Source organism: Rhinatrema bivittatum, chromosome 3 (assembly GCF_901001135.1).
Source record: "Rhinatrema bivittatum chromosome 3, aRhiBiv1.1, whole genome shotgun sequence".
Taxonomy (NCBI): domain Eukaryota; kingdom Metazoa; phylum Chordata; class Amphibia; order Gymnophiona; family Rhinatrematidae; genus Rhinatrema; species Rhinatrema bivittatum.
Window position 1 is genome coordinate 355967328 of NC_042617.1, and position 25826 is coordinate 355993153.

Sequence of the window (25826 nt, forward strand, 5' to 3'; positions counted from 1 at the left end):
TGATTCACCTTTGCTGTGCAAGTGCCTAGCTGACTTAGCTCACGTGGCATTTTTTTTTTATTCCTTATAAAGCAACCTGGGTAGGATACTCAGTAAATATCGTACAGAAATAAAAATGTGAATTGTTTACGTATCAGGAAATTAAATCTAAATCTGTGCTGCAAGTCATGCAGCAAGTGCTTAATTTGATCATATGTGTAATATTTCTGTTCATTAACGAACAATTATACCTAGTGTAGGAGAATGCCTGTGTCCTGGGTGGACTTATGCTGCTAAGCGTCCTCTGCTCTCTTTCTGAAGGTCTGTCTCGTCATGGAGTATGCTGAAGGAGGGTCGTTGTACAATGGTGAGTTTGATTTGAAAGTTTTTTTTTTCTTTTTTCAATTTGAAATGTTGGGTACCTTTAAAAATCAGGATGGCATCTAGTGCATAGTGCAGTTATATTGCCAAAAAAAAGGATGGCCAGCTGTGATGTTCCAACTTCTTATAATTCTTCCTTTTGATATGTGGAGCATAGTGGTTCCAAGGACCCTGAAATTGTTCATAATGAGATCATGGCGGATGGTGGAAATTTTTATACCAATTATTTTCACAGTTAAATATGTAGTATGCGAAATGAGTGTGCATCCATGAACAGCCTCTGATCTCTCATTCCCAGACATAAGGAATTCAGGTGCAGCACTAGAACTGGATTAATGATGGCTATAGACAACCTGACCCTGAAACTTCATTAATTGATGCATTTGCAGTACCATTATGAGACGGAAAGAAGATGACATTAGAATTCAGTTGTCCTCTGCACCTGAGATGAGCATGAAACTGTCTTGGAGACTGTCATGTCAGCAAGTGCCCAGATGCAGTTAGGGATGTACCATTCACTACAAAAACCTGAATCTGAAAGAGGGCCGAATGTATTTGACAATTCAAATCCCTTTGCACAGGAAGATCTCTAATCTTGGAGCCAGAGTTATTTGGGATTTATTAGGTGCATTTTGTACATTATCTTTATTCAAAATTTATACCTACCATAAGCCTAGGCCTGGTGGTTCACAACTAAACAACATACACATTAATGTGATCAACAGATGAAAAATACAGCAAATTAATAAATACAATAAGAGCACCTAAAAACAACAAAACTAAAATCATAAACAATAGAACAGCAGAAAACAACTCAATGGACACACATTTGCATGAATATGTTCTGTACAACCTTTAGCATATTCAAACAGAATCAAACACCTGGATATAGGTCAGATGAAAACACATTTGAAAAGATGTTTTCATCATTCCTTTAAACGTCTTAGTACAAACTGTGAGATATAACACCATTGGAAGGGAATTCTACAGCTCCAGACCAGCAATTGAAAAGCCTCGCTCTCAAGTTTCCTCTAACTGGGCTACAAGCACTCGAAAGTACATCAAGTAACCCTCTCTCTGCAGAATGCAGCATGCAGCAAGGGTTATAACCCCAAGAAAGCGCATTGACCCACAGGAAAGAATTTAAAGCAAGCAGGTTGTGGACTAATAGCAAAACTCATGATTGAAATGGTAACCAGTGCAAATCCTTGAGGACAGGAGACATATGATCTGACACAGAGCAGCCAGAATCAGCCTGGCCCTGACATTTTGCAACATTTTCAAAGCTCTAAAAGATGACCCAGGAAGACAAATGTACAGTGCATTACAGTAGTCCAATAGAGGTAACACTAAAGCTTGTACAACTACCTTGGTTGCCAGTTAATATGATAAAACAGCAAATAAAGCTAACAGCATGCTTGGATGCATAAAGAGAGAGGTATCACTAGCAGGAAAAGGGAAGTGGTGATGCCCTTGTGTACATCCATGACACGACCCCGCCTGTATTACTGTATTCTGTTTCAGAGGTCACACCTCTTTAAGGACATTGAGACAGTTCAGATAAGGACAACTGAACAGCACATACCCTACATGGAATGGCTTAACAAAACTTTGTGCGATTACTTGCTAGGCTATCACATGTTCAGAGCATGATGCAACAGATAGCACAACTATAATAAATATATACGGTAATCAACTAACTATAGCATAAATATAAAGTAGAATACAATAAGTACTGTATTAGCATAAAGCTAAAACCACAGCATAGTTATAAAATTAATCTCATCTACATGAAAATGGGCAACCAAGGTTCTAGCAGAAGGTCAGCCCCTGCTCACATCATAACATCTGGCCTAACATGAGTCCAATCTTTGATCCAGTGACTTGCTCACTAAAACCTAGATTAAACAACCATGGGGCCAATTTTCAGAGTTTAGGCTCCTAACTTTTGGAGTTAGGCTCTTAAATTAGCTCTTTTGAAAATATAGTAGGGCTGAGTGCCTATATTTAGGCTCCTAGTGTCATTAGGCTCCTAGTTTCATTAGGCTCCTAAATTTAGGACCCTAAAATGTAGGTGGCTACGGGAGTGGAGTTAGAGCAGGGGAAACAAAGTTAGGAAGCAAGCTTGTAGTTGAAATGTCGTTTTGTTTTTTCTTAGAATGTTCATCAGTAGGTGAGGAGGGTCAAAGCAATTAAGTATGTCCAATCGGTATCTTAAAGCTTTATAATGATTTATTTCTTTATGATGTATCAAAAGACTGTCAGTTTTCAATGCAGGAGAAATGGTCCCCTGACATGGACCGTGTTTCGTAATAACTATGTTTCGAGAAGCAAAGAACAAAGTATTGCATTATTTAAAACATCTAAGAAAACACTGATTACACTTAAAGATCAAAGTGTAACTTACCCAGATTTTAAAAAAGCAAAACTTTAAAAATGTATACAGGCAAAGATGAAAAACCTCTGCAATCTGTTATAAAAAAAAAAAAAAGGCATCAAAGAGAATATCAAAGCTAAATATTACATCGTAATGTAGAAAACAAGCAAACAATAATACACAGTTTATCGATACTGTGATAGTCTACAGTATGAGTGACACATCGAAACAGGACCTTCTGGTGCAAACATGCTAAATAGTGAACCAGAACTACTGGTGGTGCCGTGACTAAATCACATGATGGAACTTGTCAATCAAGGAATGGGACCACCCAAAGAATGACGTATAGGTGGCTCATGTAAGCAGTTATTGTTCAAATTGAGGCCATAGAGGGAAACGGCATCCAGAGTATGGATCCATCTTTGCTTGTGCTGGATTAAGAGGCGAGAGAAGTCTCCTTTACGGGATGGGAGGTAACATATTTCAATGATAAACACAAGTAATCTATTGTGTGACCAGCCCTCTGTCAATGTTATCCAAGTGATGCATTTTCTCTTAGAAGCCACAGACATGAAGAGTGCTCATAAATCCACATACGAATGCAGCGGGAAGTCTTAGTCACATAATAAAAATGGCAGGAGTACTGAATCATATAAACAACCCTCTTTGTGGAATAATCTGATGTAAACTGCAACCGGATTGTTTTACTAAAAATGAGGTGTGCAAAGGTGGTCATAGTTAAGGAGTATTGGCAGGCTTTACGGCGGCCACATGGTGCATGACCCAAAATAGGGGAGGCTGAAAGGGGTTCTGTGCAGAGTTCTGAGGAAACATACAGGTCACGCAAGTTCCAACCACATTTAAATATGAATCAGATGTCTCGAAAAAAAAAAGAGTGAGGATTTAAGCAATGTCGGCAAATCAAAGTTGCATATATGTTGACTCGCTGGAGAATGTGGGAAGACACAAGTAATAACATCCTCATCAACAATGTGATTTAGTGAAAAGTAGGTCATGGTTCATATAGAGTCCACGTTTGTATGCATGTTTCACAACTTTAGCAAGATAAGCATGATGTAGGAAATTTGACATCATCTGCGCTTATTTAAAGTGTTCTTATTGAGTGGAGCATAAGTGGTGCAGATGAAAAAATTGGCCAATCAGAAAATTGTCTTGCGGATGGCAGCTGTTATAGGATAAAAGTGTGTTCTTATCGGTGGACTTCCTATAAATGGAAGTAAAAAACTGATTATCAGCCATCCACATTTTCACATCCAAAACTGAGATAGTAGACAGGTAGACAACAGAGAACAGGAGTTGGGGGATGCATGAGTTCAGCCAATCTAAAAACTTAGAATTGCACCTCTGTACCTTCCCAAATCAGAAGGGTATCATCGATATATCTTAGCCAAATCTTAATTATGGGCCAAAAACTGTAGGGGTATAGTAGTCTCAGTTTCAAAGTTTGAAGCATAGAGACAGGCGATGTTGGGGGCCATAATGGCCCCCATTACCGTGTCTTTTATCTATTGGTAAATGTCTCCATTAAAGGAAAAGAAATTTTTCATGAGCACAATACAGGTAAAGGACACCAGGAAAGGTACCAAAGGCTGCGGAACATCTGGGAAATTAGTGAGTGCGTTGTGAACAATAGTTATCACTTCGGGTTGAAGAATGTTTGAGTAAAGAGATTTCTAGGTCAGTTGTTACTAATAAAATATGTGGGGATGGTAGAGACAGTTGGTTAATCAGTGTGATGAAATGTCCTGAGTCGCAGATATTAGGACCGAGCCAAAGGGATTCATGGTCTTAGAAAATGTCAATAAACTGACCCCCTAGATTCATCAATACCCGCCTAGCTTGATGGGCTCTATACCAGGGTACTATCAAGCTAGGGTGAGAGAACATTGTAGAAATCTCAACTTTGTGAGACTTTCTTCACTCCAAATGATGTCAAATCTTCACTGAGATCTACTGTGTTGTTCATATGTCTCACTCTGCATGTAAAACTGGCCCCAAAATGCTAAATCATTACCAAAACCTCACCTCGAGCTATTAGCTGGCCCTCCTATAGTGATCTAAATAGTTGAATATTGTGAAGGTCTCCCCAGAGGCTGGCTCTCTTTCTCTCTCCCCTCTCCAAGCTCAAAAGTGGCCTAAATACAATTTGCAATCTTTATCGCAAATTGCGTTACGGCCATTAAGGGCAATTTGCACAGCTTAAGGCCAGGAAAAAAGGTGTAGTAATTTCCAGCATTAAAAACGTGCGATATTACTCCTCATTTTCATTAATCCCGCCCAAACCCCGCCCCATGAAAAATTTGCATTCGCACAATACGATTCCATTAATATTGCATGCGTTATGCCGTTAATGGATCATTGATGAATGACCCTGTGAGATAGGTGTTCTAGAAGAGAACCTATTCCTGACACGATTGGTCTACCTGGGGGATTAAAGATTTGTGTATCTTTGGGAGGCTATAGAAGACAGGCATGCGAGGGTGGGGTTCAGTGAGAAAATGGGCTAGAGGTAATCAGATGGGCGTCTAGGGCCTGGGTTTTTTCTTAGCCATTGTTTGCTTATGAAGAAAATATAGAAGGTACAGCACAAACTGTTTCAGGTTGAGGATGAAATTATTTAGCATTAGAAGAAAATATAAACTAGACTTGTTGTTAGGCTGATGATAACATTTGTCTTGTTTTGTTAATTGACTGAAGGTTGTATGTATTTTAGATTAAGTATGTAAAATTTGTACTTCGCTTAGGGATTTGGCATAGGCGATTTAATACATTTTTAATAACCTAAACTAAACTGTTCCAATAGTCTAGCGACGAAAATTATTTATTTTATTTAATATTTTTTTAATTCTGCAAATCTACAATTATGTCCAATGCGGATCACATTGAAGCATACATAAAAATTAAACCATTCAACACACTGTTAAAAATTAATACAAATTTTTTAAAAACTAACTGCAGTGGTTCACTTGTATTATGGAAACCACATGAATAAATCAGTTTTAATAAAATCTGAGGTAGCAAAATAATTTTGCAACACATGCAGAGACATCAGATGAAAAAATGCCTCTCTTTCCTCAAGCAAGTATTTTTTTTACTTTAGCACTAAAGCAAGAATGGATGGGAGGCTGTGATATGATAGAGACATTCAAATATCTAGCAGGCTTCAGTAATGGACAAGAAAAAGTCTTTTCCATAGCAAGGACGCCTGGTTCAGTGTTACGCAGGTTCCTTCCTGTGCACGCGTGGAAGCTTTTTCTGGAAAGCTCTTTAGATATTGCTCCCACGATGCCCGCAGCCTAGGCCACGTAACCCCCGTATGCATGGTTTGCTGAGCTGTGTTTTCAGAAAATGAAGCTTAGAGGTAACAGTTTACACTCTTCCTAAAACTGTTCATAATACAGATTTGAGTTGTAGGTGGAACACTTTTCCATCCCCCAGTTTTCTTTCCCCTCTCAAAGCTGCAGTGAAAGTGTTGAGCTTCATTGTGTTTCAGCACAGATGCTCCAGTCCAAGGTAGGTTATGGGTAAAAAAAAAAAAAAAATCCCCAGAATTTTGTGGCTGGAGAGGGTAAAAACTGTCACAGAATCCTGAAATTTTCATTTTGTCTAATTTCAGAAAATATTTCTAACTTGTGGTGGGATGCCTATTGGGTTTTTGCGTGGGGGAAAAAGCAAGTTTGCTTACTGTAAACGGTGTTTCCGTAGATAGCAGGATGAATTAGCCATGCTGTCATGGGATCTGTCCGTCAGGTCCAGGAGGCGGAGCTTGATAAAGCAGAGGTTAGACTTTTAGTCCCTCTGCGGCTGCGCGTGGGTTCCCGCGCAGGAAGTACAGATTCACCTCAGTCTGTGATTAAGCTGTAGTAGTCGAAGACTTAGTGACTGCCAGGGAGGAGGGTGGGTCAGCATGGCTAATTCATCCTGCTATATACGGAAACACCGTTTACGGTAAGCAAACTTGCTTTTCCCGTCGATAGCAGGGCTGAATTAGCCATGCTGTCATGGGAGTCCCAAGCATGAAATCACGTTCTTTGAATCTGCGGTAGCAGTACGTGATTATCGTGTAGTGGCAGTCACTGAGAATTAGATGACCAAGAGTTCAATACTGCCTGCCCAACTCTTGCATCCTGTGCGGTTTGTTGATCGAGGCAGTAGTGAGAAGTAAAAGTATGCAGTGATGTCCACGTAGCTGCTTTACAAATTTCTGCAGGCTGGACACTGTTGAGATGCGCCCATGAGGTAGACCAAGCTCTTACTTGATGCGCAGTAGTAGAAGACAAAGGTAATTCATGAGTCTTATAACAATATTGAATACATTGTACAATCCAACTAGAAATGGTCCGCTTAGTCACAGGGAGACCCGGTGCTTTAGGATCAAAGGAAAGAAATAACTGTGAAGGTCTGGGTAACACTGCAAAACCCGTCTACAATCCAGGGTATGAAGAAGCTTTTCCCTATCACATGAATGGGGTGAGGGGAAAAAGGTGGGAAGTTCAATAGTCTGGTTGAGATGAAAAGACGAGACCACTTTCGGTAAAAAAGATGGATGGGTTCGGAGTACCACCTTGTGCGGGTAAAACTGTAAGTAAGGAAAATAGTGTACCAGTGCTTGCAACTCACTAACTCGTCTTGCCGAGGTAACGGCTACTAGAAAAACTACTTTCCAGGTTAAGTATTTGGGATGGGCTGAGTCCAATGGTTCAAAGGGAGGCAGCATGAGACGTTCCAAAATGGTGTTAATGTCCCATGGCACCGTTGGTTTGGATACAGGTGGCCGGATACGATACAGTCCTTTAATGAAACGGGAAAGGAGTGGATGCGTGGAAATAGTGGCATTATTGCACAAGCCGTGGTAAGCCGCGATGGCACTTAAATGTACCCGAATGGAAGATACAGCTAATCCAGCGTCAAAAAGTGTGCATAGGTAATCCAGCAATTTCTCTGGAGGACAATTACTTGGCTGCAACCCGTGTTTGTTACACCAAATGGAATAGCGATGCCACTTATACTGATAATTACGTCTGGTGGATAACTTTTTGGATTCCAACAAAATTAATTGAGCACGGTCCGAGATATTGTAATCGGCTAAAGTGCTCCGTTCAATAGCCATGCTGTCAAATGAAGAGATGCATGCATGGGGTGTAGTAAGGTTCCTTGATCTTGAACTAAGAGATCTGGGCGTAGTGGAAGTAGTATAGGAGGCTCCTGTGACAAGCGGAGGAGGAAACTGTACCATGGTTGACGAGGCCATGCCGGGGCAATGAGGATTAAGGAGGCTTTGTCTTCCATGCACTTCTGGATGGTTTTGGAAATCAGAGGAATCGGAGGAAAAGCGTATAGAAGATCCTGCGACCAGGACAGTAGGAAAGCATCCTGAGCTTCCCTGTGGAGACTGGGTCGTATGGAGCAAAAACGAGGCAGTTGTGCATTGCTCTCTGTCGCAAAGAGATCGATTATGGGGGTTCCCCACTGTTCGAATACATGATGGGTGACTTCCACATGGAGAGCCCATTCGTGTGGGTGGAATATGCGACTTAATCTGTCCGCTCTCGTGTTGTCCACCCCGGGTAGGTAGGTGGCCTGCAGAGAAATGCAATGGAGGTGCGCATGTTGGTAAATCAACAGAGTTTCCTTGCAAAGGGGCCAGGACCCCGTTCCCCCTTGTTTGTTGATATAAAACATGGCAACTTGGTTGTCCGTATAAATCATCACCCTGCGACCTCTCAGATAAGTTTGAAAAACTAGAAGCGCCTTCCTGATCGCTCTGAGTTCCAATAAGTTGATTTGGAGATTTTGTTCGGTGGGGCTCCAGAGACCTTGTGTCTCGTAGACCTCTAGATGAGCTCCCCAGCCCCTTCTTGAGGCGTCCATAGTGAGGACTAAGTCGTGATTTGGACTGCGAAACAATGCTCCTTTGGATAGAACGGTGGGGTTCATCCACCACAAGATGTCTTGCTGCATGGCTGCAGTAATTATGATCGTGTGAGTCAATGGTTGAGTGTGCTGCTTCCATTGACGCTTCAATCCCCACTGCAGGCGTCTCATGTGGAGCCTGGTGTTGGAGACCGTGAAATTGGCTGCCGCCATATGTCCCAAGACTACTAACAAGTGCTTTGCGGTTGTTGCTTGAGTGCCGTGAAGATGTTGAAGAAGGGGCTGTAAGAGAAGCCGTCTTTCCAGTGGAAGGTAAGCTCTGCATCGTAAGATGTCGAGATGGGCCCCTATGAACATCAGCTGCTGTGTTGGCTGAAGATGGGATTTCGAGAAATTGATGATCAACCCCAATTCCTGTAGACAGGTGATTATTATGTGAAGATGGTCGAGTAGCGTGTCTTTTGATTGGGCTACTACCAACCAATCGTCGAGATACGGAAAAATTGTCATGCCTTGTTTCAGGAGATGCGCCACCACTACCACCATGCACTTGGTAAAGACCCTGGGAGCCGCTGAGAGGCCGAAAGGTAGTACCCTGTACTGGTAATGAGTGTTCTGATATGTGAAACATAGGTATCTCCAGGAGTCGGGATGGATTGATATGTGAGTATAGGCATCCTTGAGGTCGATGGAGCACATCCAATCGTTGGGTTGCAGTAGAGGGAGAATTGTCTTCAAAGACACCATCTTGAATTTTTCCTTCACTAGGAATTTGTTGAGCTCTCTCAAGTCTAGAATGGGGCGATGTCCTCCCGTTTTCTTTGGCACAAGGAAGTACAGAGAGTAAAACCCCTTGTTGACTTGGAGGTGGGAGAGCTTCTTGATGGCTCGTGCTTGAAGTAGAGAGGAGATTTCCGATTGCAGTTGATTCTGGGAACTTGTGAATTGGTTTGGGGGAAAGTATGGCAGCTTCGGTTTGTGTAGAAACTGCAACTGATATCCAGTTTGGATTATCTGTAATACCCATTGGTCGGATGTAATCCATTGCCATTTTGGAAAGCATGCCTGAATCCGTCCTGGCGGAGCATGGAGGAAAAGTGGTGGCTGCGAAATCAAAAAGACTGCTGGGGTTTAGCCGTTGTCGTGGAGGGTTGTTGTTGCGGGCGTTGAGTACGGTTTCGTCCTCGACGTGTTGATTGTAACTGTTGAGACTGCTGCTGCGGTCTCTGATAAGTAGGATAAGTTGGAGGTCTATACGGTTGATAGGACCGATAAGGTCTGCGACCATAAGTAGAACGGCGATTAGCCGGATAACTGCGTCTGGGAAACTGAGACGATGTAGATGATTGTAGGGATTGAACTGCCATTGCTTCATCTTTTAGCTTCCCTACTGTTTCTTGGAGCTTAGTTCCAAAAAGATTGTCTCCAATACAGGGAAGATTGGATAGTTTGTGATGGACATCTTCCCTAATGGAGCTGGAACGAAGCCATGCAGTGCGACGAGCTGCTATGGAAACTGCGGATGCTCTTGAGGAAGTTTCCATCCCCTCATAAATAGAACGGAGGAGATGCCTCGTGCACTCTTCCATATCATGTAGAGTTTGTGGTGCATTCACAGCCGAAGTTGATAAAAGTCCTTTGGTTGCCTGAATGCATTCATACAGATATAGAACTGATGATTCAAAATCCTGGTAGTCAACATGGAATTTTGAAAAATCTTTCTGCCCACTTCATCCAAATAACGGTTATCCTTATTTGGTGGGTACGAAGAATGTGATCTCATCTTTTTAAACCGCTGCATAGCAGACTCGACCACAATGGACTCATGTGGAAGCTGTGGCAGGGAATAAGGTGGTTCCTTTTTCATACGGAACTTAAGATCAGATTTTCTTGAAACAGCCGTAATTGACTGAGGCGTTTCCCACGACTTTAGAAGAACTTGATGAAGTAATTCGTGTGGTGGTATAGAAAGCGGTTCACCTGGAGTATCAAAGATACGAAGGAGACCCAGGGTTTCAGCACGTGGATCTGCTTCTTTTTGTAACAGTAATTTCAAGATCTGCCCTATTTTTTCCAAAAATCGGGGATATGTCAGATCTTCTGGTGGCGAGTAGGGTTCCGACGGTTGCTCAAGAGGGTCAGACGGAAGAGGAAGGTGAAAGGGATGGAGACGGTGAACGTGAGTCTTGAAGCGTATGTGTGCTAATTGATGGCGAAAGCCGATGAGCTGAAGCAGGAGATAGTGGCTGCGGCTGTTGTGTGGAGAATACCCGTGGTAATTCGCTAGTATTCTCTTGCGGGTCATCTTGAGGAGGCATGTTAAAGGCAGACTCCATAGTCTCAAAGAAACCCGATAAGGACTGTGAAAGCTGAAAAAATGCCGCCTTAGCATGTGCCGGCATTTGTGGTCGTTGACCAGAGATGCTGCCAGGTTTCGGTGGAGGAGATTGAGGTGCCGGAGTTCAGGACCTACTTTTTGATAGTGAACGGTGAGAAGGTGACCGAGAACTCGACGTCTTAGTGATCGATTTTGACTGAGATGACGAGCCTGATGAAGATTGTGCCCGCATAGATGTTTTAGGAGTCGTTGGATCAATTGAAGAACGATGAGAATGCGATTTTTCTCCTTGACGGTGAATTTTAGTGTGTGAACTATGACGTTTTTTGCGTTTGTGAGATGAGGTCTTAGAAGTGGGGTGGGAACTGGATGAAGCAGCTGAATGCGAAGAGTGATGTTTCCTTTTTCGGTGGACAAGCAAGGATTGAACTCCTTGCCCAGGTTACTGATGCTTGGATTTTCCCGAGAGAGAATACCATTCTCTCGGACGCTGAGTACTCTCCTTAACTCTAGATTTTAGGGAAAAAGTCTTTGCCTGGGTTTCTGCCGCAGGTATCATGCCCGCGGTTGCATCTGGTATGAGGTTAGGTTCCGAGTCATTCCCTGAGGAACTCTTGTGTAGAACCGGCGCGGATAACTTGGTCTGCGCCGATTGCGCAATAGAAGGCGCCGGTAATTCGTGGGCTGCCCAGTGCGCGGAAGGTGGTTGAGACGCCGGATGCGCCGGCAAAGACTGCGCAGTGGAGTGCGCCGGAGAAAGTTTTCTTTGCGGCGCCGGCTGCGCAGATGAAGTAGATTGCGCAGAAGGCCGTGGCGCCGATTGTGTTAAAGCGTGCTGCGCTGTGGACGTTAAGTCAACTAACTGCGCCGATTGCGCAGTGACGTGTTGCGCCGTTGACCGCGCAGAAGAATGTCTGTGCGGTTTCGAACTTCTTTTACCGTCCTGCGCCGTCGAAGAGGGCGGTGAACGCTTCTGCGCCGTAGTATGGCGCGTATGTCCATGCGCTGACTTACTTGGATGCAAGGCCCGCCCTGCGCCATGCCTGGCGCGCTTAGAAGATAAGGAATGCGATTCTCGCAAGGGTGATCTACCCCGCTGAAAGTCAGAGCCCTGACTTTTTTCTTAGATATTACCACAGGAAGTCGGTCTTTTCTTCTGATGGTGATCTGTCTTCACCGGTCCCGGTGAAGACTGAACTTCCGAAGGGTCCGAAGTAGTTAAAAGTTCTTGAATACGGTAGGCCCATTGTTTCTGCGCTCTTGGCGACATTTTGGCACAAAATTCGCATTCCTTAATTTTATGATGTATGCCAAGGCAGCGATAACAGCGGTCATGACAGTCTGTTTTTGCCATTACTCTGCCGCATCGGCAACGTTTAAATCCTGATTTTGACATTTTTCTTGAAGAGACAACAAGCTCCGCGTGCGTTCTGGCGCGCGGAAAAACAGACTGAGGTGAATCTGTACTTCCTGCGTGGGAACCCACGCGCAGCCGCAGAGGGACTAAAAGTCTAACCTCTGCTTTATCAAGCTCCGCTTCCTGGACCTGATGGACAGATCCCATGACAGCATGGCTAATTCAGCCCTGCTATCGATGGGAAAAGGACTAGTTCCAAGGCTGTTCCTAGTTTGTCTTTCCCTCCTAAAGTTCTCTTACCCATAATCCCTCGTGAACTGAAGCAGATCTCTGGGATGACACCATTATTCAGTTTGTAGCGGCTGTGCAAGGGTAAAGGACTGTTATCTATTCTGAAATCATCATTTAAACCAGTTTGCCTTATTGTGCAGATTCTGTTTTCTTTGGAGAAATGGACAGTAGATATTTGAGAAGTGCAAAACTGAACTCAGCCTCCTCCCGTGCTGAGTTCAGTTTTGTGGCTTCGCTCCTAAATTTGATAAGAGGACAGTCATCATCACTGTCTGATATTTGAATTGCCCTACAACTATGAAGATGTTCAGATGGCTATGTAAAACTACACTTTTCTCGAACTCCTCTCATGTCGAGCCTCCAAAGCCATATTTTGTTCCATTGATGAGCATATTTCAAAACTGACCTCAGCAAGATCCCACACAGTGCAGAGGCTGGCCTCAAGCAATGAGCAAACCAAAAGGTGTTGCATGGCCTGCCTTTCACCAAAGTTACAGATCTCAGGCTTAGTAGAGTATCTCTAATTCACTGTCAGCTTTTGACCTTCGGGCTTGGCTTGAAGGTGATTTAGGGTTTTTCAAGTGGCCAATCCTTCCTGCACCACTGCTCAGTTATCATAACCCCTGCATCAAGCGCTCCAAGTTGCATCTACCACATCTCCTCTTGGACAGTTGCAAGCATGATGATGATGATTTATCATGAGGAAACTCCTGTACGACGGGTGCTTTTTTTTTTTTTTCCTATTTGCTGCAGTGTGGCCCTCGCAGACTGTACTGGCTTACAGTGGCATGAAGGGTAACTATGATTTTTAAGGCAGTGAAAGTCCTCACCCCATTCAGTTTTAAAAATTGATCAGCTCACACGCTCTCTTCGGTCCTCCTCTTGGAACCTGCTAGATGTTCCTTCTTTAAAGCAGGTATGATTTGGTGAATCATGTGAGTGAATGTGTGGTGTGGCAGATCCACAGCATTGGAATGCACTTCCTGAATTGCTTAAGTCCAGGAAACTACTTAGACTCTGAGTAGGGTGATCGTACCATGGGGCAGGTCTTTGTGGTTTTAATTTCTTTATTACATTTGTATTGAACATGTGTGACGTTGGGATCTATTAATTGAGCGCTGTTAATGAATGGGTTGCTTCATTTATTTTGCCAAGTAACACTGGACAGCGTGGCTGAGTTCAAAATGGTTTTAAGTAATTTTACTACATTTTTGTTGAGGTTGGATTGTTTTTGCATGTGTATGTACAGTATATTATGGATCTGATGGTGTAACCTTCCCATAATCGTGGATTGCATGGACCATTAGCCTTTTTAAATAAGATATCTTTGCATTTCCTAAATCTAAACAAAACAATACCATGAAGGGATGTGATATATTTCCCTCAAAGTTTTCGCTTACCGGAGTAAATTTGTAGAATGATACCTTTTTAAATAATACTTCAGTTCAAAAGAGCTCTTGGTAAGATATTTTTGCAGGAGAAGAAATGGCACATGATCTTAAAAGTCCTCATCCTGTATAGTTTCAGAAAACATAAATAGTATAAGCACTGGCAAGTCAGATGCAAAAAGCATTGATAAGGAAGGCAAAGAGAATTTGAAAAGAAGCTTCCTGTGGAAGCAAAAACTCATAATAAAATCTTTCAAGTACATTGAAGGTAAAAAAAATCCTGCGAGGGAGTCAGTTGGACCATTAGATGATCAGGGGGTAAAAGGAGTACTTAAGGATGACAAAGCCATAGCAGAGAGACTAAATGAATTTTTTGCTTCAGTATTCACTAAGGAAGATATAAGAGATATAACCATCATAATAGGCATCATCGTGTAGTGCTATACAGCCTTTTTAACTCTACCTTATTTTTAATCATAGGTCAGTCCTATGCGTCGAAATAAGTGTGGTTATATTGGGAAATTGGTTGTTTACAAAGTAGTACATTATTGACCAGCGATTTCCATCAAAAAAGTGGTCGTTCTGAGCATTTATAGTTGAGGATTACACAGAGATATAACCATGCCAGACATGATATTCAAAGGTGATGATTCAGAGGAAGTGAAACAAATCTTAGTGAGCTTGGAAGATGTACAAGGGCAAACTGACAAACAAAAGAGTAGCAAATCTCCTGGACCATATGGTATACATCTCAGAGTGCTGGAAGAACTGAGAAATGAAATTGCGGACCTGCTGTTGGAAATTTGTAAACTATCAATAACATCATCTATGGTAGCCGAAGATTGGAGGTTTGCCAATGTAATGCCAATTTTAAAAAGGGATCAAGGGGTGATCCAGGAAACTATAGATTTCCTTGCCAGGTAAAATGGTAGAAACTATCATAAGGAACAAAATTGCTGAACATAAAGATAGGCCTAGTTTATTGGAACAAAGCCAACATGGATTTAGCCAAGGGAAGTCTTGCCTCACAAATTTGCTACATTTTTTGAAGGTGTAAATAAATATGTGGATAAAGGTGAGCCAGTTGATATAGTGTAAATGGATTTCCAGAAAGCATTTGACAAAGTCCCTCATGAGAGAGTTCTTAGGAAATTATAAAGTCATGGGATAGGAGGCAGTGTCCTATTGTGGACTGCCAACTGGTTAAAAGACAGAAAACAGAGAGTAGGGATACATGGTAAATTTTCCCAATGGAAAAAGGTGAATAGTGGAGTGCCCCATGGATCTGTTCTGGGAATAATGCTTTTTAATATATTTATAAATTACCTGGAAAAGGGAACCACAAGTGAGGTGATCAGATTTGCCGATGGCACACACAAGGGAATTGTAAGAAATTGCAAGAGGACCTTGCAAAACTGGGAGACTGGGCATGCAAATGAAAAATTAAATTTAATATAGAAAAGTGCAAAGTGATGCACTAGGAAGAGTAACCCATATTATAGCTACACAATGCAAGGTTCCACATTAGGAGTCAATGTTCAGGAAAAGGATTTGGTGTCGTCATTGAAAATACTTTAAAATGTTCTGCTCAGTGTGCAGCAGCAGCCAAGTAAGCAAAAAGAATGCTAGGGATTATTAGGAAAGGAATGGAGAATAAAAGAGAATATCATAATGCCTCTGTATCGCTCCATGGTGCGGCCTTATCTTGAGTATTATGTGCAGCTCTGGTCACCACATCTCAAAGATATAGCAGAATTAGAAAAGGTACAGAGAAGGGCACCCAAAATGATAAAGGGGATGGAACGATTCCCTTTTGAGAAAAGGCTAAAGAGGTTAGGACTCTTCAGCTTGGAGAAGAGATGGCTGAGGGGAGATATGATAGAGGTCTATAAAATAATGAATGGAATGGAACAAGTAAACATTAATCAGTTGTTTCCTCTTTCGAAAAGTAAAAGACCAAGGGACACAATAAAGTTACTGGGTAATACATTTAAAACTAATACAAAATATTTTTTTTTTTACTCAACACATAATTAAGCTCTAGAATTTGTTGCCAGAGGATGTGGTGAAAGCAATTAGTATAGCTGCATTTAAAAATTATTTGGACAAGTTCCTGGAGGAAAAGTCCATTAACCATTATTAAGGTAGAGTTGCAGAAATCCACTGCTTATTCTTCGCATAAGCAGCTTGGCATCTTACTACCCCTTGGGATCCTGCCAGGTACCTGTGACCTGGCTTGGCCACTGTTGGAAACCGGATACTGGGCTTGATGGACCTTGGTCTGACCCAGTATGGCAAGAATTGTGTTCTTCTAACTTGAATGAGTACCTTTTACAGTTGATGTCTAGAACCCACTGCCTTTTCCTCTTCATGAGACCATGGCTGTATGCGATAGCCTGTCATCCTCCAGAAGAGATGTGAGCAGTGGTCAGTCATGGAGATTTTGAGTTGCCAAGTCCTATGGGTAGAAAGATACAGGGTCCTATTTACTGAATTGCAGTAAAACACATTACCTTACTATTTAACCACAAGTAAATTTCCACAGGATTCACTTAACTGCGGTACTCAAGTACTACAGTTCAATTAATACTGCAGATTCTTTTACTTGTTTTGGCACAGCCAGGAAAACCTGGCCCTGTGAGAGACCCCACCCACCCGCCTCCATACACAAATTTCATGATGGTGTGTGCTCTAATAACCCCCCCCCCCCCACCAATATGACTTCACCCCAAACCTACCTGCACCATAAATTTAAATAAAATAACCCATGGTTAAGCTCCACCCCCTTTCTGAAAAACCCACTCCCTGGAATACCTTCAGGCTTACTCTAACATCCCTCATGGTCTAGAGCAGTGCTTCTCAATTCAGTCCTCTGTGCACATATAGCCAGTTAGGTTTTCAGGATATCCACAATGAATATACAAGAGATAGATTTGCTACAATGGAACCAGTGCATGCAATGGAAGGAGTGATACTTTCTCCTGTCTCCTTCCACCCCCCACCCCCCTCCGGGACCATATTTCAGAATGGCACCTGGGCCAGCTCCAATTTAAAAGATGGTGCCGGCAGGGCAGGAGCAAGTGAGGATCACTCCTGCCCCCTCTAGATCAGAGGTTCCCAACCAGTCTGCTGTGGTACACTATTGTGGCACAGGGAAACCTCAGGTGTGCAGAAAAAGTTTGACCACTAGCAAAGAGAAGACTGAAACAGGTCTCTGCCGCTTGCCAATAGCAAAGTCTTCCTCTCTCTCTCTCTCTCCCTGCCATCTTGTGTCCGCTGCATGATGATGGCAGCAGGTAAGGAGCACACGGTTCCCTTGAATCCTCTTGCTGGATGGATGATTCCAAGTGAGATGGAGATGATGGTAATGCCATGGAAGTGGGAGGTAGGGGAAGTGGTGCTGCCTGGGGGGGGGGGGGGGAGAGAAGGAAAGAGATGATGGCGAGAGGAGGGAAGGTGGTGCTGTGAGAGGATAGGAGATGGTCAATTAGTGATATCAGGAGGTAGGGGAGGGAGAGACTGGAAGGTAGTGATACTAGGAGGTAGGGGTTGGGCAGGGAAGGTGATGATTTCAGATGGTAGGAGGGATGGAAGAGAAGGCATGGTGATGACATTGGAAGGAGGGGATTTGAGCCCTGCCTTCGCTGGTTCACAGCCTGCTGCTCTAACCACTAGGCTCACATACTGCTCCCGCTTCCCCTGAAGGGGAGCAAACATATGTGCAGCTTACCATATTCTGTCATAATGCTCCGCTTCAGTGAGTAATATGGATGACTATGTTGAACACTAGAAATTTTGGCTACCCATTTTTGAAAACTGTATTCTCTGTGATTTCAAGTGATCCTGATACCCGGTACCTTACCATGTTTGTGTATTTTGAGCAAGTGAAAGATAGAAAAGTAATTGATCATATGCTGTTTTCTAATCTGAGCCGATGCCTTCCTCCTCCCTCCTATGATTTCAGCAACATAGGAAGTGCAGACCAGTATGCTTCCTATACTTCTCAATCTATCACACCAGTAACCAATTCGCCTTCTCACAAGTCAGTCAACAAATAATAATAATGAGGTTCCCATTTCCTATGTTGCTGAAATCATAGGAAAAAAGTAGATTTTTGTTGGCATTCGCTGTTCAGGATTGTTTTCAATAACCTATTTTCTATGCAGGCCAAAACCATACACATTGATCCTAAGGAAGCTGAAGTTAATTTTGCATATTTTAATTGCCCTGAAAACCAGACATTTGTTTCCCAAGGATCAGGTGTGAGAACCACTGCTCAAAGAGAAGAAGAATAAGCACTAAATGGGAGAACTATTATGTTGGGCCGGGAGGAAAACAAAAAACAAAGTGATACACACAGCAGGGCTAAGACCCAGACCCAGATGGTTTTTCTGTTCCACTGTCCCCAAGGATGTGCTAATACCAACCTACTTGAGTTATACAATATCAAGTAGAAGGTATAATAAAAACAAGGTCATCTTTGGTGCAAAGACATCTAAATCTGTTCTCATGATATGTATGATCTAAGGTTGCTGTTTCATTAAGGGGTTCTTCTGACACCATGAACTACAAACTTTGTGGCATTAAAAGCCTTGCTAGCCCTGGGTTTTGTGCGTTCTGCATTTGGAATGGGGTGCGGGAAGAAACTGCAGGCCTGTAAATTCTGTGGTGCCTGCGGCAGTAAAGTTCTTTTTGGTTTGTGTCTTTATTTTGCAGTTCTGCACAGTACCGAGCTTCTGCCTTATTACACAGCTGCCCATGCGATGAGTTGGTGCCTACAATGTGCCAAAGGCGTGGCCTATCTTCACAGCATGAAACCAAAAGCTCTAATTCACAGGGACCTCAAACCACCAAAGTAGGTTTTGGGAGGTGGGGGATGGATGTTATGTCTATTAAGCTTGTTAAAATTTGAAGTTCTGGTGGAGTTGTAATGAGAATAAAAATCCTCCTATGATTTACGAAGCCCATGTTGAAGAAATTGCTGCTACAGTTGGGGTATGGAAAGCCCTTGGTGCGTGGGTGAGCAACATTTGATTGCTAGTGCCTGCTTCTGCACCAGGCTATAGAGAGCGTGTTACTGATGCCGGCCAAGGCAGCTCTTACCGTTGGCCTGCACAGAGAAAGTGTCTCTTCCTTGACCCAACTCCTTTTAACTTGCACAGAGAGGAGGAGGATCCAGGCTGGGCCCTGCACAGAGAGGGAGGCGGCGTTGATAGTCAGGGTGTCCCCTACCGCCTCTGCAAGCCATGTATTGTATTTATTGATTACAATGTTTTGATCCCACTTCCAACTTGCTTTGCTCGATGTAATGTACAGCCAAAAGAACATTTTGCAGAACTTAAGGTAGCATTACAACAGTTTAACAATGAAAAATTAAAAAAAAACAAAACCTCTAAATCAACGACAGACATTTGGATGGATGGACAGACGTCTTGGACTGTAATTGAGATAAGGCTGTTCTCACAGGACAGCAGGATGTTAGTCCTCACATATGGGTGACATCCACAGGATGGAGCCCTGTACGGAAAACTTTTCTGTCAAAGTTTCTACAAAGCTTTGACTGACACTGGCACACTGAGTGCACTGAGCATGCTCAGCCTGCAATTATCCCTGTGACCACAGGTGTCTCTGTCAGTCTTCTTTTTTCCACTCTGCAGTAAGCATAGCGGTTAGAAGCTCTGTGAGAAATTCTAACACTTTTTCCTTATGGAAACACTTAAACTTTTACTTCACAAACACTTTTTCCCTGCACGGGTCTCCCGTCGCGTATATTTATTCGACACTCAGTGAGTACTATGCCCTGTTTTTCGGTCAGTTCCTGTCACCTCCCTGGCCTGCCAACCAGCTGCGGCCTTCCCTCTCCCTGTGTTTTCAGTTAGCCACACATAGCCTGCGAGTGTCCCTCTGTGACACTCTGCCTGATTATTAGTGCTAATGGGACAGCGAGTTCCACGGTTTCTGTTGCCGCCAGGGCCCCTGTCGATTTCAGGTCCTTCAATTTCCTCGGTACCCTCGCACAGTTGATGCCCCCATCACTACCGTCTGTACCCCCTTTTAGGCCATCCTGGATTCTTTGATGCCATCGGTACCCCTCCCCCCGCGGTACACTGCTGCCAACGGTCCCTGCATCATTTCTATCAGTGCCATACATGTTTTTCATCCATGGCACTGATTTTTCCTTGGGTTTCATCGGTGCCATCATCCCCCAGATGGATACCATCGACGCTCACCTTTGTGGGGTCGATGCCATTGTCGCCCAGGGCACTTCCATCGATGCCAGGGTCATTTCCATTGATGCCATCGTTTATTTTATCGATGTCATCGATGCCCAGGACATTTCCATCGATGCCATCGTCCATGGCATCGATGCCCGGGTCGATTCCATCGGTGTCTTCGATGTTTCTATCGATGCGGTCATCGATTCAGTCAATGCCGTTACCATTTTTCTGATGCCAAAGATGTTTTTTTGATTATTCGATGCCAAAATCGTTTCCATAGATACATACGCCGATGCCGTCAGTGCTTCCGTCACTGTTATCGTTGCTCTGTCCAGGTCATCGACGTTTTTTCATATATACTTTTGACGATACCCTCGAGGCCGCTTTGGCCACCACCGACACCGTCAATACTGACATAGCACCTCCACGTAATGCCCCGCCTAAACACAGTGCTCCACGCTTTGGGTTTTTATTAAAGCCCTGTATTAGCCTATGACACTACATAGTGCCAGGAGCAGTGCAGCCATGCTGACAGTCCGTCATCATTCGCCATCCAAGACAGCGAGGGCATCCAGCTCGGTGCTGGGGAAAGACCGGGCCGAGCACCGTGGCACTCATTGTCACCGACACGGTGACCGTCCGCCACCGATGCCATCCAGCACATCAGTGCTATTCTTCTCGGTGCTGGAGAATGCCCAGGCTGAGCAACATCACCACTGCCATCGCCACTGTTCCGCACAGTGCTGGCAGTCCTTGGTGCTCCAGAAACACCGGAACGAGTTCCGAAGAATTCTGCACTGGCGTCACGAGACATTGAGCCGCTGCGATGAGGGCTGGGTTCATGAGTCAAAAATGGCTCCCCTGTTCCCGAGGTGTGCCCCACCGACAATGGTGCAGGATTGTGGCCCTCCACAAATTACTGTGGTAGTGCCAGCCATGCCCAGCCTGTCTCCTCTAACTGCGCTACCATACTAGGTTTCAGAGTTGAGACGGACGTCTATGTTGGACAGGCTACCCCTTGATGACTCCTAAAATCCACGGAGCCAGCAATCTTCACCGGCTCATCCTTCGGCGATCCACGTCGGATGGTAAGTACTCTAATCCCGCTTCTGTGGCATTCCCATTGAGATATGTTCTCTAATTCGGGCCATATGGTTTGAAAAGTTCTAGGTCATCTACCTTCCAAGAACCGTATTAGTGTCACATATCGCTATTGCCAGCTATGTCAGCCACAATACCAAGAGAACCTCTCTATCATTTCTTTGGGATTGCATCAGGAAATCCTCCCGTTTTCAGCAATGGGACTCTGTACTGATTAATACTCTGGCTTCTGGTTCCTAATTCAGAACTGAAGTTCCAGATGCATTCGCTGATCTGCTAAACCCGAGATCCAGCAAATACTACCTCAGGTGCAAGTCCACCTCGAAGCCTGATGACAGGTCTCGATGTTTCCTTGTACAGCACACAGAAATGCGGGTAAGACTTTACCGCTCACGCTCCCGTGGGAGGTTACATGTTATCCAGATTACATCAGCCCCGCCAGTTAGACTCCTCCAGGTCTCCCAACTTGCCGGATATCAGAGCGGCCACCCCACTTTGTTCCAAGGTTTACGGTTACATTCCCCCAGACGCTACAAAGTGCAGGAGGGAGGCAGGTTGGGGAGCTTTAATTACACTATTCTTTCTTTCAACAGAAAGTAGTTACTCTCCGCCCATCCAGGACCTCAGAAATACCAACTTTCTTCAGAAGGCACAGGTAAAATGGTATCTCTCGTCACCATGCTTCCATATCGCACTAAGTACATTACTTCTAATCTTTCTATGTGCTTCATGGTGAGTCAACAATATTACAATCCCAAGCTCTGCCAGTTGCACCAGCTTCGGCAACTGAGGTATTTCATTGAATCACTATCGGAGACTGCTGTTTCTCTACGGAGTGCAACATTATTCACGCTTTTCCTTGCATGGACAGCTGCATAACCACAGTCAGTCCACGCAAGGAACTCTAACTTCTTCATGACTCAATATAAATTTACTACCTGTCACTGCCATAAATCCATTATACAACACTTCTGGACACCACAGTCACAATGACCTTCCTGTCCAGCAACCACGCAGACATTCTAATAAATTCCTACATGTCTCTGAGCGCATATTCCATAACCTCAGCCCCTCAATTCTTCATTGTCGGGCCATGGGGTTTTTTCACTATGCACTTTCCTCATAGATCCAAAACTGCTATAGGTTAGATTCAGTGAAATTCTAAGCTATGGGTCTAAGCTGTTCAACCGCTTTCGTCCCTCATCAATATTGCAGATCTAGAACCAAAACCTAGTCTGATCCTGCTCATGCTCGCATTTACTCAGGGTTGTAAAGTTTGACCTAAAATCTTCTCAACCCAATATGCATCTATTCCACTCCAGGCATAGTTTCACATGAACTTCCTGGAGCTTGAGCCATGAGTTATACCCTTATGTCTTCCAATACTGCCTCTGCAACAAATCTTTGTGCATACAGACAGACAGCATAGGGACAATATGCTTTCCAACACACAAGCCTGCGCACAACCTCTTAGCTGCTCTGCAAGGAAGCTGCGCAGCTCTACCCTTCGCCCTTGCTCACTCCATGCATCCTCAGGCCACTATCTAAGAGACTTACCGAATGCTCTAGCAGACCTTCTCCATATAGGTTTCCATCCTCTAGAATGGCCTCGGACTACATGTGTAGCGAGGAAAAGCTTCTGGCGCTGAGGGCAACCGAACTTGCCCTCTGCGTCCGAATTGAACCATATGGTGCACAGATTCTACTCCCTACACATGTTTCCAATGCGTTCCCATAGACGCCTTTCTTCCATCAAGGGCCTCTTAAATGTGTCTCTTCTGCTGCTTTTCATAGCCAGCACTCTTCTAATGCTGAACCGGGCCGGGGTTCACTGTTCCTCAGACCCATGTCCTGGCCGAGACCAGTATGCTTCCTATACTTCTCAATCTATCACACCAGTAACCAATTCGCCTTCTCACAAGTCAGTCTCAAATCGTAGACTCAATGATGTTCTCAGGTACTGGTAGCGTCACAAAATCTTCCACACATAAATCCTACCATTCAAAATGGCATGATTTACCACATGATGCATACAAAAGAGTATTACCCTTTTTATTTTTTCTACACCACTCTTTTCTCTTGCTCCCTCTGTTTCTGCTCCCCAGACATCCTCCACATAGATACACCTCTGTTCCAATTGGTGTATCGTTTGGGACTGGGGATACCTGATTAACGGTAAACCCCTTCTGAGTCAGCTTACCATGGATTATCCACTGATCAAGCCGCCTCTATTTTCACTAGTCATGGAATGGAACCTATATTTCGTGCTTATAAGTCTCATACGTTCTCCATTCGAGCCTTCCATTCCTCTCATTTCACAGTTTGGCATGGGAAATTCTTTCCCTCATAAACATTACTTCTGCCAACAGGGTCATTGAGTTACACACCTTGTTACATACTCATTCGACCCTGCGTTCCTCCATGACTGAGTGGTTTTACGTATTCAACTTCATATCCTTCTTAAGGTAGACGTTGCATCTCACCTTACTCAGAATATACTCTGCCCATTTTTCCCAACACCTCTCTCTCATCAAAGCGAGAGGGTTTTTCCACTCCTTGGACAGTAATAGTGCATTTGCATTCTATCTAGATCGCACTACACTCCATAGGAATTCCACCTAACTCTTTCCTTCTGTGGCAAGAGTCAACCTGCGAGTTCCAGTGGGCAAACAGACCTATTCCTCCTAATTGACGGTCTGTATCTCTTTTCCTACCAACAAGCAGGCATTTCACTACAACACTGTGTGTAACACACTCTGTTGCGTCCGTCCCAGCCTCAATAGCTTCCCTTCGGCCAGTACTGCTTGTACATATTTATCAGGCTGCAACCTGGAGCTCTCTCCATACCTTCGAAGCCATTATTGCTTAGATACGACTAGCTGGCGTGCTCCATGTTTGGCCAGTCCATCTACTCCTATTCTTTTCGGTTTAATTACCCAACATCCTTCCACCAACCTGTTAAGGGTTTCAGGATGCCCTCCGTTCCAAATTCCACCCCCGTCATTGCTCCTTCTGCGCGTCTTGGGTGCATTTGGTGCATTTCTCGGACATCCTCAGCTCAGTACTCGCCCATATGTGAGGACTACCATCCTGCTTGTCCTGTGAGAAAGCAAATGTTGCTTACCTGTAACAGGTGTTCTCACAGGACAGCAGGATGTTAGTCCTCACGAAACCCACCCGCCACCCCACGGAGTTGGGTCTGTATATGTTTTCACTTTTATTTTAGTTTCGCTTTCGCTTTTTGCTATAAGACGAGACTGAGGGAGACACCTGTGGTCACAGGGATATAATTGCAGGCTGAGCATGCTCAGTGCACTCAGTGTGCCAGTGTCAGTCAAAGCTTTGTAGAAACTTTGACAGAAATGTTTTCCATACAGGGCTCCATCCTGTGATGTCACCCATATGTGAAGACTAACATCCTGCTGTCCTGTGAGAACACCTGTTACAGGTAAGCAACATTTGCTTATCAGGGTCTGCGACCTCATTTAAAGATCTTCTGGAAGAGTCGGGTTTTAACTGCTTGTTGAAAGTTGACATTGTCACTTGCGCCGTTGTGTTTCTCAGGGCCAAGAATGGCCACACTCAAGGTGTTGCAATGGAGAAGGCTTGGTTGAGAGAGGGGAACAGGTTCTGGCTTTAGAAACTGGGGAATACTGAAGGAAGGGGTAGGAAAGAAAAGAAAAAATAAACAGAAAATAGAGTAGACCAAAATAGAAAGAAAAAGCCACCCCCCCCCCCCCAAAAAAAAATCCCAAAATTAAATTACACACAAAATAATTATTTTTTCCTGAGTCTTAAAAACGTTTGGCTGGGCCCCACGTTTTCTTAATTTCCCTGCCCCCAACTCCCCTGATTATAATATGCATGATGCTAGGAGCATCTTACCAAAATCACCACAAAGCAATGTGATGAAGAAACCCAGAGTGTGGCAAGCTTTGTGATCTGGGTCAAAAGGTTCTTTTTATTTTACAAAATTACATTTTACCCCCCAAAAAAACCAAAACTAAAAATGCAAATGAATTAAATTGGATTATTTGTGCCTGTTGGTGTTGGCATAAGATGCAGTAATGGCAGCAGCCTGTTTCCTGGGGCAAAATACTGGCTTAAGTACAGCAAAATATTTTTTATGTTTTGGGCTGCTTCTTTGGAGAAACAGGGACATTCCTGGGTGAACTTCCTGTCCCAAACGGACAGAGGATGATATGGAGGGTGCTGGATTAGCTGTTTTCCTCTGCCATTAAAGTCTTTGGGGTGGTAACATGGTCTCTCTTGGCAGTTTGCTGCTGGTAGCCGGAGGCACCGTTCTGAAGATCTGTGATTTTGGGACGGCTTGCGATATTCAGACTCACATGACCAACAACAAGGGGAGTGCCGCCTGGATGGCCCCAGAGGTTTTTGAAGGTAAGCGTTCAAACAAAAACAGACGAATAGGCCCAGCAGGCCACAACCTCGAGCCAGAAACATGAACTTGGTTAGAGCTGGAGTGCAGTGCATAGGTAGC

At 43.9% G+C, this 25826-nt stretch overlaps 1 protein-coding gene across 3 annotated transcripts in view; it reads left to right on the forward strand.

Moving 5' to 3' along the window:
• MAP3K7 (mitogen-activated protein kinase kinase kinase 7) overlaps positions 1 to 25826 on the forward strand; it is a 206528-nt gene that overhangs the window by 44500 nt on the left and 136202 nt on the right. For all 3 annotated transcript variants that reach the window (XR_003855623.1, XM_029595409.1, XM_029595408.1), the window contains exons 4-6: positions 301 to 346; positions 18723 to 18861; positions 25602 to 25726. Coding sequence is in view for 2 of the 3 variants with exons in the window: in XM_029595409.1 (XP_029451269.1) it covers positions 301 to 346; positions 18723 to 18861; positions 25602 to 25726 (310 nt within the window). In the remaining variant the exon portion in view is untranslated. The remainder of the gene's footprint in view (positions 1 to 300; positions 347 to 18722; positions 18862 to 25601; positions 25727 to 25826) is intronic.